Source organism: Schistocerca americana, chromosome 7, assembly GCF_021461395.2.
Source record: "Schistocerca americana isolate TAMUIC-IGC-003095 chromosome 7, iqSchAmer2.1, whole genome shotgun sequence".
Classification (NCBI taxonomy): Eukaryota; Metazoa; Arthropoda; class Insecta; order Orthoptera; family Acrididae; genus Schistocerca; species Schistocerca americana.
Window position 1 is genome coordinate 179201451 of NC_060125.1, and position 15970 is coordinate 179217420.

At 45.9% G+C, this 15970-nt stretch overlaps 1 protein-coding gene across 1 annotated transcript in view; it reads left to right on the forward strand.

Moving 5' to 3' along the window:
• Positions 1-15355, forward strand: part of LOC124622829 (translation initiation factor IF-2-like) — a 75496-nt gene extending 60141 nt beyond the window's left edge. The window contains exon 3 of the mRNA XM_047148621.1: positions 15096-15355. Coding sequence (XP_047004577.1) covers positions 15096-15355 — 260 coding nt within the window. The remainder of the gene's footprint in view (positions 1-15095) is intronic.
• The last annotated feature ends 615 nt before the right edge of the window (positions 15356-15970 follow it).

Below are 15970 nucleotides of genomic sequence, written 5' to 3' on the forward strand. Positions count from 1 at the left end.
TTGGCGGAATCGCCCGTGTCGGCTGCGCTGTGTCTGCCAGCCCTTAACTATCACACGCAGTGCGAGCTTCGGCTCGTGTATCTCGACGTCGTCTTACAGTCTTTCAGATATCGCGAGGAGTGCTTTACTGCAGTATGGAGCTGTTCCGGGATAGTGACAGACAGGCAGACACCAGTTGTCCATCAACTGCTCGAGATCATGGAGAGACTGCAAAGTCGAACACGAGAAGGTATGATGAGAACTATTTATTGTTAGGTTTGAAGAATGAATGGTGAAAAACGTCCTCAGCTGTTTTAAGCATTTTAGCTGCAGATGGCATGAAGTTTAACATGTTAAACAGGCATGTTGAAACCAAGCATTCCGAATTAGCCGGAAAGCCAAAACAATTTTTTGTCGCGAAACTAAATGCATTATTGCCCACCCGTACGAAAACGACGAAAGTGACTTCTAGGGCCTTTTAGCCTCCAACCAGATTTCTCATACGATTCCTAAACGTAAAATACCACCAAGGGCTGCAAAAACTCTGGTTTTACCAGCAGCGATGGAGTATCAACAATACTTGGCGACTCAGACAGTTGAAAAATATTCCTATCACTAATGACACAGCGCAGAAAAGAATTATAGACGCATTTGACGATTTAGTGTAGCAGTTAATCCCTAAACTGCGTAACAATGTTTTGCATTTCGTTTGGACGAAGAGACTGATATTCATAATGATGTTCGTTTTATTGGTTATCTTCATTTCTTTGATGGATTTAACGGTGGAGAGGAATTGATTTTCTCCGAGTCGAGATAACAGCTACAGATAAAAGCCTTTTTGACATGGTCGATACCTTTCTTTAATGAAAACAATCATGGAGGACGATAAAATCTTCTTGAGTTGACAGCTGAGTCAATGTGTTGTTCTCCAGCAACGTTTCAGCAAGTTTCTCATTTGCCATTTTCAGGCGAAGTGTCGGGTTCACTTCTCGTCCGGATCTTTATAGCCTGCGGGCTTCTCTGCACCCTCGGCACCGGTCAGGCCAATCAGGCGCGAGCGGAATCGGCGCGGCCGCGCGAGGTGGGGGGAGCCACGGGCGCCGGGTCCTGGCGTCTCGTCTCGGTGCGATCTGTTTATTCCATCCGCCGCCACCGACCTGCCTCCATCGCTGCGCTCTCGTCTCATTCTTGATAATGTTGTGTTCCACGCGCTGCTGAGTTGGAAGCCACTATTCCGATTGACCAGGTTATCACTGACCCCTATCTCCACTGCCACTTTAATAACAGAGTCTTAGAAACCTTAGAAACCTTTCGCTCTACACAGTCTCTTGGTTTCTTCAAATTGAAACGTGTGTTATTCACTGAGGCTGTGCTCCGCTACCGCGGATTTTTCTTTTTGTCCGAGGCGGACGCTTCTCGCATGTTCAGAGACGCGTTGTGTTATGCAACGCTGCGTCTGTCCAATATATTGTTTCCCACATTCACAGGAAATAACTGTAGACACCTGGTGCTCTTAGACCCAAGTTGTCCTTCATTGAGCCCAGCATATATCTCATATACAGTATCATGAAGTTCATTGGAGTAGACACAGATGGAGCTCGCTTATTGTCTGTAGTTCATAGTGGATTGCAAGCGAAAGTTAAAGTTGTTGCTCCTGATACAGTATGAACTGACTTCATGATACATCTGGAGTCTCTGGCCTCATGAAGTGCTAGAAACGGGTAAAGAAATAGTTAATGTTTTTAAGGCAACATCTATAAACTCAAGACTTTTTGAAGGGCTGTGTGACGAGATGAGTGCTGAACACACTCAGTTGCTTCTTTTTTAAATAATGCTCAATGCCTTTCAAGCGGTAAAGTACTACAAATCACGTCTGAACTGAGGGATGAGGTATTCTGTTTCTTAAAGGAGAAAAGTGACTCTCTCTCAGACATTTTAGCAGCGAAGGTTTCATCTCCGCTTACTTTTAATTCGTCTTGATTATAAGCAACATTATACAATCACTGATTGCTGCTATCACATCTGACATTATGTCTGTTTTTGCAAAGTTTGTGCCACGTCAGGCTTCGGGATACATTACACCAAGAGGGAGTAATGAAACATAAAAGAAAGTTGGTAGGTGTGTTTCTGGAAAATTATGTCTATTCAGATTTCACTCCAGTCGCATAAGAGATGTGCTAGTCGCGTCTCTGTGAGAATGCAAAATCAGGTTTCCTTTATATAGACGCTGTAATGGTCGTGACCGTTAGTTACCTTTGGGACTGGACGTAGTGAGTTGATGTCAGTCAAGAATGTCATTTGAATGAATCGGGTAGTAGGGCTATGAGAAGCTAGATGTTCCTTCTGCGATACTGCAGAAAGGCTTGGCGGAATGCGGCCATTGTATGTGTCTGCTGGCAGTGGTGGTCACGAGAATGTCCAGACGCAAGAAGACCGGCCCCCACCGAGAGGAAAGGGAAGACCATCGTGTTTGGCGTGTGGCTTTGGCACGTCGTACTGCATCTACTGCAGCAACGAGAGCAGTAGATGGCACCACAGTGATCCAACGAACTGATACAAATCGGTTACTTCAAGGACAGCTTAGAGCCACAAGCCCTGTTGCACGCCTTCCACTGATCCCAACCACCGCCATTTACGACCTCAGTTGTGTCAAGCAAGAGGTCACAGGAGGGCTGCGTGAAGATCTTCCTTGTTTTCTGAAGAAAGCTCGTTCTGCCTCGATGCCAGTGATAACCTTGTGATGGTTAGAAGAAGGCCAATTGAGGGCTTGCAGCCAAACTGTCAGCGTACTAGACACTCTGGAGCTACGCCTGAAGTTATGATCTGGGCTAACGTACATCGAAGAGCCGCATATTAAGTGTTTATTTTTTTCTGTGTTTTCCTCGTGGTACGTTTATTAAATTTTGTGCGTGCTTCTCTATTTAAAAGGTTCACTCTCGCTTCTATTTAAGGGTGAATTCATTCAGTCTGAGGCGCAATAGTTGCTCGCTGAACAGCCAGCTACATAGCTTATTAACGCATCAGCGTCCATTGGTGACAGATCAGGAGGGTAGAAAGTTGTCTATCTAGCCTTCTGTCTCCTGTTCTCTTTTACTTCTTCAGTTAGTCTTGATAGGAAGGTTAGGATGTGTGCATGCTGAGTGTGGATGCAGGAGGTGCTTGTAACATCCCCTTAGAAAAATTTTGTGAATTCCTGTGCTTATAAACCTCTTACGTTATTTGATTTTCAGACAGCTGAGCAGAACTGGACGTACTCAGACATTTCTCTCTTTTCTTATTCTGATCAACGCTAAACTGACACAATATTTTTAGCGCAACGCAATCTGACTTTCAATAATCCCTACAAAACAATGGCCCTGACAAACAATAACCTATACCTTTCATGAAACACTTACCTCACAAAAATCTTCGTTACTCGAACTACTGCAATACAGCGTGCGCCAATACTTCCAGCTAAATAAAGTATTCAAATTACTGAAGGCACTAACTACTGATGGGCGTAGTTAGCAAATGAAAGATTTTGATAGAGAACAAACAATGTTCTTAATAATGTTCAAAAGTCATCATATATATATATATATATATATATATATATATATATATATATATATATATATATATATCACTTCATGATATCCAGTATTACAAATTTGCTCTTTCTGATGGGCACACGTCCAGATCATCCGCTCTCAAAACTCCGCCGTCTCTCTGCTCACATCCACCACTGCTGGCGGCTCACCTCCAACTGCGCAACGCTACGCGCTGTTCACATCCAACTGCCCAACACTACAATAGCAAATATTCCAACAGTGAAAACCAGCCACGCACTTCACAGAGCACAGTCAGTGATTTTCATATAGAGCGCTACGTGGCGTAACCAACATAAAAACCTAAACAGCCTACTTACAAGCTGAACGCAGTTCGTGAAGAGCTGAATGCTCTTTTGGATCAATCACCTTTAGCTTGCTGCTTTGAGGTGTAACGGTGGAGGAGATTATGGCGTGTTACATGGGACACCTCAGGTGTTGCTTGTGTCGCTCACTGGCGCTGCCTTCGAGGCACCTCCTAGTGCACACGATGCGGTAGATCCGCCCTCACACCAGGGTGCGTGGCTGGTGTCAACGCGTTCATGTTGTTCGAGACGGAAGACCAACGTGGAGTCTGGCCCCTGGCCTCACCCATTCACCCTGTGAGAGGATGGCTGCTCTTTCAGCAGGGTCCGAGGAGGCGCACGGGGCGAGTGGTTTACTAGTTGCTGGGAGCTCCATGCTAGGTGCGTTATCGATCCCCTTAGGCAGATGGCGTTCAAGCCTGGAAAGAAACCCAATGTGCACTCGGTATGTCTGCCGTGGAGCCTCATCCGAGATTTGGAGGCGGCCTTGCCTGCGGCTGTCGAGCTTGCAAGATGCAGTGGTCTGCAAGTTGTGGCTCACGTCGGCACTAACGAAGCCTGTCGTATGGGCTCTGTTGTCATTACGTGGCCGGTGGAGGTAGTGAAGACTGCTGGCCTCACACGTGGAGTGTAAGCATAGCTCGCAGCTTGCAGCATTGTTCATCTTTTGGTTTGGAGCCGAGTGGAGGGTCTCAGCCAAAGGATTCGTTGACTCTATGACGGTGTTGGCTGCAGATTTTTGGACCTGCGTTATCAAGTGGGGATTTGTAGGGCTCCCCTTGGTAAGTCATGGGAGCACTACACAGAGGAACCAGCTACTGGGGTACCAAAGAACTTCTGGAGTGCACATAAGGGTTTTATAGGCAAGACAGTAGTTTGCGTGATGAACACTCGCCAGGAGGCATGCAACGAGGGAAGTCAGACGGCTTTAGAGTAAAGATACTTCGACGGTCAAAAACTTATCTGTAAACTCTCGAAATATTCAAATTAAAGTTCCTGAATTTATTGCCCTCCGAGAAAGTTCTCGCGCTTAAATTATTATTGGGACCGAGAGGTGGCTGAAACCTGAAGTGGAAAACTCTTACATATTTAGCGCGGAACGTATTTCAGAAAGACAGGTTAGAGGCCATAGGAGGGGTAGTATTCATTAAATTTGACAAAAATATTGTCTCTATTGAGACTGATGTTGAGTGTGAAGTTATCTGATCGCGATAACAGGTGTAGGTGAAACCAAGTTAACTATTGTATGTTTTTACCGGCCACCCACTCCGCTGCGACAGTTCTAGAGTCATTTAAAGGAAATCTACGGTCAGTAGCTCGGAAGCACCCCGGTCACGTAATATTAGTTAGAGGTGGCTTTAAGCCACTGACTATAGACTAAGATGTCTACGAATTCATTGTGGGGCTTACAAACAGACAGTCATGCAAAACACTTTTGAACACGTTTTCTGAAACCTGTGTTGAGCAGCTAGCTTGGCAGACCACACGTCACGGAAACAGATCTAGTAGCTACAAATAGGCCGGAGCTTACCGACAGTGTTAATTGAGAAACGGGGACTAGCGATCATGAAGTCATTATAAGAACTATGCTTACGAAAATTAACAAAATTAACGAAAAAGGATAGGCGAATGTTTCTGTTAGATAGCGCAGATGAGCAGCTTTTTGTGAGTAAGTAAGATGGACGTAGAGGAATTATAGGCAACGTTTAAGCAGATTGCAATCGTGGACAGGAGAGTTATGTGCCTAGTAAGTGGATAAAGGATGGAAAAGATCCACCATGGTTAATAACGAAATTCAAAAGATGCTGAGGAAACAGAGGCTGTTGCACTCTCGGGTCAAAAGAGAACGTACAAATGACGACAAACAAACGTCAGTAGACATCCCTGCGTCTGTGAAAAGATCTATGCTCAAAGCATACAACTACTACCACCTTCATATCTTAGCAAAAGATATGGCAAGGAACCCGAGAAAATTCTGATCCTATATAAAATCGCTAAGCAGGTCTAAAGCGCCCATCAGTCCCTTGTTAACCAGTATGGTGCGACAGTGGCAGATAGCAAAACGAAAGCCGAGGTTTTAAATTTCACGGCCAAGAAATTGTTCACACAGGAGAATCATACTAACATACAGTCGGATTGACTCCCGTATTAACAACATAGTAATAAGCATTCCGGGCGTAGAGAAACTACTGAAAGGTTTGAAAGAAAATAAATCACGAAGTCCGTATGGAACCCTAATTCGATTTTACAAAGTGTACTCCACGCCATTGGCCCCTTACCTATCTTGCATTTATCGTGAATCTATCGCCCAGACCAAAGTCCTAAGCGGCTGGAAAAAAGCGCAGGTGACTCCAGTAGATGAGAACGATAAAACAACGCACCTACAAAATTGCAGACCAATATCTCTAAGCATTATGGGACTTAACATCTGATGTCATCAGTCCCCTAGACGTAGAACCACTTAAACCTAACTAACCTAAGGACATCACACACATCCGTGCCCGAGGCAGGATTCGAACCTGCGACCGTAGCAGCAGTGCTGTTCCAGACGCGAGTACGCGAAGGAACTTGTCCCCCTTCTTGCAGCGGTGTACCGTAGGTCTCTAGAAGAGCGAAGCGTTCCAAAGGATTGGAAAAGGGCACAGGTCATCCCCGTTTTCAAGAAGGGACGCCGAACAGATGTGCAGAACTATAGACCTATATCTCTAACGTCTATCAGTTGTAGAATTTTGGAACACGTATTATGTTCGAGTATAATGACTTTTCTGGAGACTAGAAATCTGCTCTGTAGGAATCAGCATGGGTTTCGAAAAAGACGATCGTGTGAAACCCATCTCGCGCTATTCGTCCACGATACTCAGAGGGCCATAGACACGGGTTCCCAGGTAGATGCCGTGTTTCTTGACTTCCGCAATGCGTTCGATACAGTTCCCGACAGTCGTTCAAAGAACAAAGTAAGAGCATATGGACTACCAGACCAATTGTGTGATTGGATTGAAGAGTTCCTAGATAACAGAACGCAGCATGTCGTCCTCAACGGAGAGAAGTCTTCCGAAGTAAGAGTGATTTCAGGTGTGCCGCAGGGGAGTGTCGTAGGACCGTTGCTATTCAAAATATACATAAATGACCTTGTGGATGACATCGGAAGTTCACTGAGGCTTTTTGCGTATGATGCTGTGGCATATCGAGAGGTTGTAACAATGGAAAATTGTACTGAAATGCAGGAGGATCTGCAGCGAATTGACGCCATGATGCAGGGAATGGCAATTGAATCTCAATGTAGACAAGTGTAATGTGCTGCGAATACATAGAAAGATTGATCCCTTATCATTTAGCTACAATATAGCCGGTCAGCAACTGGAAGCAGTTAATTCCATAAATTACCTGGGAGTATGCATTAGGAGTGATTTAAAATGGAATGATCATATAAAGTTGATCGTTGCTAAAGCAGATGCCAGACGAAGATTCATTGGAAGAATCCTAAGGAAATGCAATCCGAAAACAAAGGAAGTAGGTTACAGTACACTTGTTCGCCCACTGCTTGAATACTGCTCAGCAGTGTGGGATCCGTACCAGATAGGGTTGATAGAAGAGATAGAGAAGATCCAACGGAGAGCAGCGCGCTTCGTTACAGGATCATTCAGTAATCGCGAAAGCGTTACGGAGTGATAGATAAACTCCAGTGGAAGACTCTGCAGGAGAGACGCTCAGTAGCTCGGTACGGGCTTTTGTTGAAGTTTCGAGAACATACCTTCACCGAGGAGTCAAGCAGTATATTGCTCCCTCCTACGCATATCTCGCGAAGAGACCATGATGATAAAATCAGAGAGATTAGAGCCCACACAGAGGCATAACGACAATCCTTCATTCCACGAACAATACGAGACTGGAATAGAGGGGAGAGCCAATAGAGGTACCCAAGGTACCCTCCGCCACACACCGTCGGGTGGCTTGCGGAATATGATGTAGATAGATGTAGACTGAAGAGCCTAGAATCGCTCGGCCACAGCATCCGGCTTATGTCCACAAATCAGTATGGTTTTAGAAAGCATCGGTCGTCCGAAACACGGCTTACCCTTTTCTCACATGGTACACTGAGCTACCGCTGAAGGGCAATAGACGGATGCCATATTTCTAGAATATTTCCGGAAAGAATTTGACACCCTGCCCCATTACCTACTGTTAACGAAGGTACGAGCATATTGAATAAGTTCACAGATATTTGAGTGGCTCGAAGACTTCTTAAATAATAGAACCCAGTGTGTTGTCCTCGACGGTGAATGTTCATCAGAGACAGGGGTGTCGTATGTCCCCAGGGAGTCTGCTACATACATAAAACATTTGGTGGACAGGCTGGGTAGCAATCTGCGGTTGTTTTCTGGTGATGGTGGGGTGTACGGTAAGGTGTCGACATTGAGTGAGTACAAAGACACAAGACAACTTACACAGAATTTCTAAATGATGTGATGAAAAGTAGCTAGCTCTAAATGTGGAAAAATGTAAATTAATGAGGATGAGTGGAAAGAGAAATCTGTAACGTTGGGTTGCAGTATTACTAGTGGCCTGCTTGACACAGACAACTCGTTTAAATGACTGCGCGTAACGTTCCAAAGCGATGTGAAATGAGAGAACTGTAATACAGAAATCGAATGGTCGACTTCGATTTTTTGGGAGAATTTTAGGAAAGAGTGGATCAAACTGTAAATTTTTTTATTATTTTTTTCTTAAGTGACCAGACTGCTGAGGTCATCGGTCCATAAGCCTGCACGCTACTTAACCTAACTTAAACTAACTTTCGCTGAAGACAACACACACATCCAAGCCCGAGGGAGGACTCGAACCTACGACGGGTGCAGCCGCCCGGACCGTGGCAAGATGCAATTAGACCGCGCGGCTGCCCCACGCGGCCAACCTGTAAAGGGGACCGCATTAGAACGCTGGTGCCCCGTATTCCTGAGTTATGTTCGAGAGCTTGGGATCCATGCTTGGTTGGATTGAAGGAAGATATCGAAGCAATTCAGAGCCGGGCTGCTGTATTTGTTACCGATACGTTCGAACAACACATAAGTGTTACAGAGATGCTTTGAGAACTGAAATGGAAATCCCTGGAGGGAAGGCGACATTCTTTTCCAAAAACACTACCGAGAGAGTTTAGAGGACTGATATTTGAAGCTGACTGACGAAAGATTCTACTGCTGCCAACGTGCATTGCGCGTAAGGACAGCGAAGATAATATGCAAGGAATTAGGGCTCTATTTGCCAATTGAAGACGGAAGGAACTCACTATGAGTGGTACAGGGTACCCTCCGCCATGCACTGTACGGTGGCTTGCGGAATAGCTCTGCAGATGTAGACGTAGATTACGAATGACAGAATGAGCAGTCTAGTGGTTATCTCACGCACCTTGACTGCAAATTTCTACGTCAGTCAGGGGATTCGACCTGTTGTGCTGCCATTCATGAACAACATTCACGGGGGTGTTTTCCAACAGGATAATGCTCGGCCACATACATCGGTTGTAACCCAAGATGCTCTGCGGAGTGTCTACATCTCCTCGATCACCACATCTGTCCACAGTCGAGCACACCTATAGGACCATCGGATGACAACTCCAGCGTCATCCACAAACAGCATTAACAGTCGCTATGTTGACCGACCAAATGCAACAAACATGGAAATCCATCCCACAAACTGACATTGGGCACCTGTACAGCACAATGCATGAACGTTTGCTTGCTTGCTTCCATTCAACATAATGGCGGTTACACAGTTGTTTATGTCCCAGTATTTCACATTTACAGTGGCTTATATCGCACAATCTTGCAATGTTAATGACTTAAAGATATACAGGGTGATTCAAAAAGAATACCACAACTTTAAAAATGTGTCATTAGGTTGGCGCTCCATCCGGTGTGTCGGCAGGGTGTTATGATGCCTTACTCACAGTTCTCTACCTACCATTACCTGTTGTGCAGTCAGCTATATGGTTCGAGTTGGATTGTAGGCTGGGTTAGTTTCCATCGTGTTCGTAAGTCTTATTGTACAGTACTGTCAACCCTGAGTACGTACCATGGTGTTTTACCTTCTTCTAAATGTGTATTCACTTAAATGTTTACTGTTACTGCGCTGTTTGTACGTACAGATGGTGTAGTACATTTACATTTTCTCTCTTCAACCTCTTATTGGCAATCGAAGCCTACTGGTCGACATGTGAAATGGTGCATGTGATATTCTCTTACGGTTTAGCAAATGGACGTAGCCTGACAGCCCGTGCCGTCTAACCTGAAAAATATCCACAGCGCAGGGCGTCCTCTGATAAGCTATTCAGCAGACATTCCCAGCGTCTGAAGGACACAGGTTCCCTTGCACCTCTGAAGACGAACGATGGAAGGCCCCGCACAGTCGGCACGCCTGTCATGGAGGAGCGCTGGCCGTGGTGGCCGAGCGGTTCTATGCGCTACAGTCTGGAACCGCGTGACTGCTACGGTCGCAGGTTCCAATCCTGCCTCGGGCATGGATGTGTGTGATGTCCTTAGGTTAGTTAGGTTTAAGTAGTTCTAAGTTCTAGAGGACTGATGACCACAGAAGTTAAGTCCCATAGCGCTCAGAGCCATTTGAATCATTTTTTTGAACACGGAGGAGCGTCTGTTACGTTCGGTCGAAGAAACCCCTGGGACCATTGTGCGATGATTGCATCACTTTCAGGTCCTAAGGCCACAGGATGATCGTGGCAGACGGCTGTTCTGTCAGTGGTTGTTGCAGAAATACGCCGCAGATCCACTTTTCGCATCCAAGATTTTATTTATCGATGAGGAAGGGTTCACAAGTGATAGGGTTGTGAATTTCCATAACCAACATGTAAGGATAGATGTAAATCCCCAAGAAATTCAGGAAAGGGGGCATCAACACCAATTATCAATCGACCTATGGGCAAACGTACTTGGCAGTAGATCAGTAGCACCATACTTGCTACCAGAAAGGTTAACTGGGGTGCATTATCTTGACTTTCTCATTAATGTATTGCCTGTCTTGCTGGAGGATGTGCCATTGCAGCAGTATCATTGCAGACGGCGGTTCCGTCAGTGGTTGTTGCAGGAGTGTGCCGCAGAAGTGTGGTTCACGCATGATTTTGTACTGGCACACTTTCGTCACAATGTGCGCGAACATCTGACGAAGACATTTCAGGACCGCTCCGCTGGATAGGTCGGGGAGGAAATGGGGGGGGGGGGGAGGGGGAGTCACACTCTTGCCTGCTCGTTCCCCAGACCTCGATCGCCTATACTTTTGGTTATGAGGACACTTTGAAACGTCCCCTTAGAAAAATTTATACATGACTGTGCTTAAACTGACACACAATATTTTTAGCGCAACGCAATCTGACTTTCAGTATTCCTACAAAAGAATGGCCCTGACTAACATTAACCTGTACGTTTCAGAAATCACTTACCTCACAAAAATCTTCATTACTCGAACTACTGCAAAACAGCGAGCGCCACTACTGCCAGCTAAATAAAAGATTCAAACTACGGAAGGCACTAACTACTGATAGGGATAGATAGCAAATGAAAGATATTAATAGAGAACAAACAATGTATTTACCTTAATAGTCATAATATATACAGCAGTTCATGACAAATTACAAAACTCCGCCATCTCTCTCCCCACATCCACCACTGCTGGCGGATCACCTCCAACTGCGCAACGCTACGCGCTGTTAACATCCAGCTGCCTAACACTACAATGGCGAGTATTACAACAATGCAAAGCAGCCACAGACTGCACACAGCACAGCCAGTGATTTTCATACAGAGGTGGCGTTACCAATAAGAAAACCTAAACAGCCTACTTACAACTTGAAGGAATTGGTCTACTCCACCTCAATCAACGACGTTCGTATATTATAAGGTCGCATCTTCAATGCGTGCCAGCAGGTACCTTCAAAGCATGCGTCATTTACGCCGGAGGGTAGCGGTGTGCACTGTTGTGAATGGACGCCAAGTTGAACACCTCCTGTAAACACATGTTTTGTCCATTATCATTATCCGGGTTGTTATGCCGTGGTCGGTTGATGAATTCTGTGTCAATTCCCAACGTTTCGTCCCCGTCTGCGGAGGACATCTTCGAGCAGGATGTTATAAAGACGTTAGCGGACAGAGCTAGAAATATTTGTGAACCTGAGTTGCTCGACGCTGAGATGGAACATCTCCACAATGCACTAATGAAGAACGGATATTCGTCCGCCGAAATAAAACGTGCGTTGAGACAGCCACGCAGAAACCATAATGACGTACAGGCTACTGCAAAATCTAAGGTTTTCCTGCCGTTTGTTAAAAATGTAACGGAAAGAATATGGAGGATCTTGACGAAGCGAAATATTACCGTAATTTACAAGCCCACCAGGAAGATGCAGGAATACCTTAAACCTGCCAAGGACGCTCGCAAACCATTGGAAAAAGCTGGATTGTATAGGATCCCATGCAGCTGTCGAGATGTTAATGTGGGTACTACTAAAAGAACTGTTTCAAAACGTTTGGAAGAGCACAACGACAGTTGTAGAAGAGGAGAAACGGAACGATCAGCTGTTGCGGAGCATGCTTTCCAGCCAGGTAGCCACCATATTTGTTTCGAAAGGCTCTACAGGGAGGCAATCGAAATCGCCAAACACCCTAATAATTTCAATCGAAAGGAGGAGGGCGTGAAATTAAACGGTATATGGATGCCGGTGTTGAATAAGATGTGTACCACCCGTCCACTACTGGGTGATGGCAACGGCGATCGGCGTTAGCGGACAGCGGCCAATTGCACTGACGTTTTCAAAACACGTGACGTTACGCCTCGGCGCGGGAGCGCGCGGACACGGAATTTAGCGGCAGTCAGTAGCAAGCCAGTGGGTGTGTTGGACCTTCCATCGAGCTTCAGTCCCCCCTGAAGATGTCCTCCGCAGACGGGGACGAAACGTTGGGAATTGACACAGAATTCATCAACCGGCCACGGCATAACAGTTAAACGTCCCCTTAGAAAAATTAATGAATGACTGTGCTGATAAACCTCTCACATTATTTGATTTTCAAACAGCTGAGCAGAACTGAACGTACTCAGACATTTCGCTCTTTACCTATTCTGATCAACACTAAACTGACACACAATATTTTTAGCGCAACGCAATCTGACTTTCAAAAATCCCTACAAAAGAATGGACCTGACTAACAATAACCTATACCTTTCATGAATCACTTACCTCACAAAAATTTTCGTTACTCGAACTACTGCAATACAGCGAGCGCCAATACTGCCAGCTAATTAAAGATTGTAGCTACTGAAGGCACTAACTACTGATAGGCATACTAAGCAAATGAAAGATTTTGATAGAGAGCAAACAATGTATTTACCTTAATAGTGTTCAAAAGTCATAATATATATATCATTCATGATATCCAATATTACAAATTTACTCTTTCTGGTGGACACACGTCCAGATCGTCCGCTCTCAAAATTCTGCCATTTCTCTCCCCACATCCACCACTGCTGGCGGCTCACCTCCAACTGCGCAACGCTACGCGCTGTTCACATCCAACAGCCCAACACTAAAATGGCGAATATTCCAACAATGCCAACCAGCCACAGACTGCACACAGCACAGCCAGTGATTTTCATACAGAGCGCTAGGTGACGTTACCAACATAAAAACCTAAACAGCCTACTTACAACAGCCCGGATAAGTATAATGAACATGACATTTCCGACCGTGAAAGTCTACATTTTAGTATCAAACACATGTTTGTCGCAGAAAGTATGCGTTTTCGAACCCATGTATATCGTGATTATTTTTCTTGTTTCGATGAGTACTACCACATCTCAAAGTATTCGATACTTTTTTTTTAACACTGAATATGTCAACATACCGCAAGCTCTTTTGGGAGCCATTCACCTGCCCCTTGTGGGTCACGCCACACAGTTTGAGAATCACTGGTCTGACACATTAACCTTCTCTGCCACGGTCTGTCACGGAGGAGGGGAACGTGACGGCCTAGTACGAGTTCCACGCCGTGTACAACACTCCAAAACTAACAGTGTGCTCTGCTAGTAATGTTATGAGTAATAGTTTGTTCATCTACATCTACATCTACATGATTACTCTGCAATTCCCATTTAAGTGCTTGGCAGTGGGTTCATCGAACCACAATCATACTATCTCTCTACCATTCCACTCCCGAACAGCGCGCGGGAAAAACGAACACCTAAACCTTTCTGTTGGAGCTCTGATTTCTCTTATTTTATTTTGATGATCATTCCTACCTATGTAGTTTGGGCTCAACAAAATATTTTCGCATTCGGAAGAGAAAGTTGGTGACTGAAATTTCTTAAATAGATCTCGCCGCGACGAAAAACGTCTTTGCTTTAATGACTTCCATCCCAACTCGGGTAGCATATCTGCCACACTCTCTCCCCTATTACGTGGTAATACAAAACGAGCTGCCCTTTTTTGCATCCTCTCGATGTCCTCCGTCAATCCCACCTGGTAAGGATCCCACACCGCGCAGCAATATTCTAACAGAGTACGAACGAGTGTAGTGTAAGCTGTCTCTTTAGTGGACTTGTTGCATCTTCTAAGTGTCCTGCCAACGAAACGCAACCTTTGGCTCGCCTTCCCCACAATATTACCTATGTGGTCTTTCCAACCGAAGTTGTTCGTAATTTTAACACCCGAGTACTTAGTTGAATTGACAGCCTTGAGAATTGTACTATTTATCGAGTAATCGAATTCCAACGGATTTCTTTTGAAACTCATGTGGAGCACCTCACACTTTTCGTTATTTAGCGTCAACTACCACCTGCCACACCATACAGCTATCTTTTCTAAATCGCTTTGCAACTGATACTGGTCTTCGGATGACCTTACTAGACGGTAAATTACAGCATCATCTGCTAACAACCTAAGAGAACTGCTCAGATTGTCACACAGGTCATTCATATAGATCAGGAACAGCAGAGGTCCCAGGACGCTTCCCTGGGGAACACCTGCAGTTTTACTCGATGATTTGCCGTCTATTACTACGAACTGCGACGTTCCTGACAGGAAATCACGAATCGAGTCGTACAACTGAGACGATACCCGCAGCTTGATTGGAAGTCGCTTGTGAGTAACGGTGTCAAAAGCTTTCCGGAAATCTAGAAATACGGAACCAACTTGAGATCCCCTGTCGAAGCTATTTCTTAATCTCAGTTGTGGCTGGGCGAGGCGGCTCCGGCGAGGGCGGCGCAGTGTCCGGCGATCGCCGGCAGTGTGGCGGGACAGGAGGCTGCAGCGCTGGCGCCAGACGGATCAATAAGCGCCGCCGGCTGGCGCTAGTGCGGCGTGGCGCGGAGGGCTGCCGTGGCGCGGCGCAGCGCCTTCTGCAGTGTGTCTGCCCGGGACGCCGACAGCCACAGCGGCAGCCCGCTGGCCGAGGCGGCGGCGGGCGGCCGCTGCAGGCCGAGAACTGACCAGCTGAAAGTGGAAAGTGACGAGGTTAAGGATGGAGGGGAAGGAATTCAGGGCTTTAGCGATTCATCGACGACGAGCAGGGAAGAATGAAACACGAAAATGACCGTGTGCTTTTCGGAGAAAACAACCCAGCATTTCCCTTAAGCGATATACGATAACTACCATGGCTGCTTCGCTCGACATTTGAACTGCCTTCCCCCAGAACGCAGTTCAAGTGCCTTATCACTGAGGCACCTCCCTCGGTCATTTAACCCTCGGATTGCAGGGGTGGGAATGGGGGGGATGGGTGTACCTTATGCCTACAGTATCGGCCACTGTGGGCCGTACTTTCAAATACGCGCGCGACCAGTTAGGCGCCGTGTTTCCTACAGCTGCCACCGCGGCACGACAGCGCTGCCACCAACGATTTCGCCGCTGCCAATGAGAGGCAAGCGTCCCCTCTCCGGAGCTTCTGCGGCAGGTGCACTGCAAGTCCGAACATGCATGGATTGTATATATACTAAGATCGTATCTGTTCTTTCGGACATGTCCGAAAGAACAGATACCTTCTTAGTGTATACAGGGTGTTACAAAAAGGTACGGCTAAACTTTCAGGAAACATTAGTCACACACAA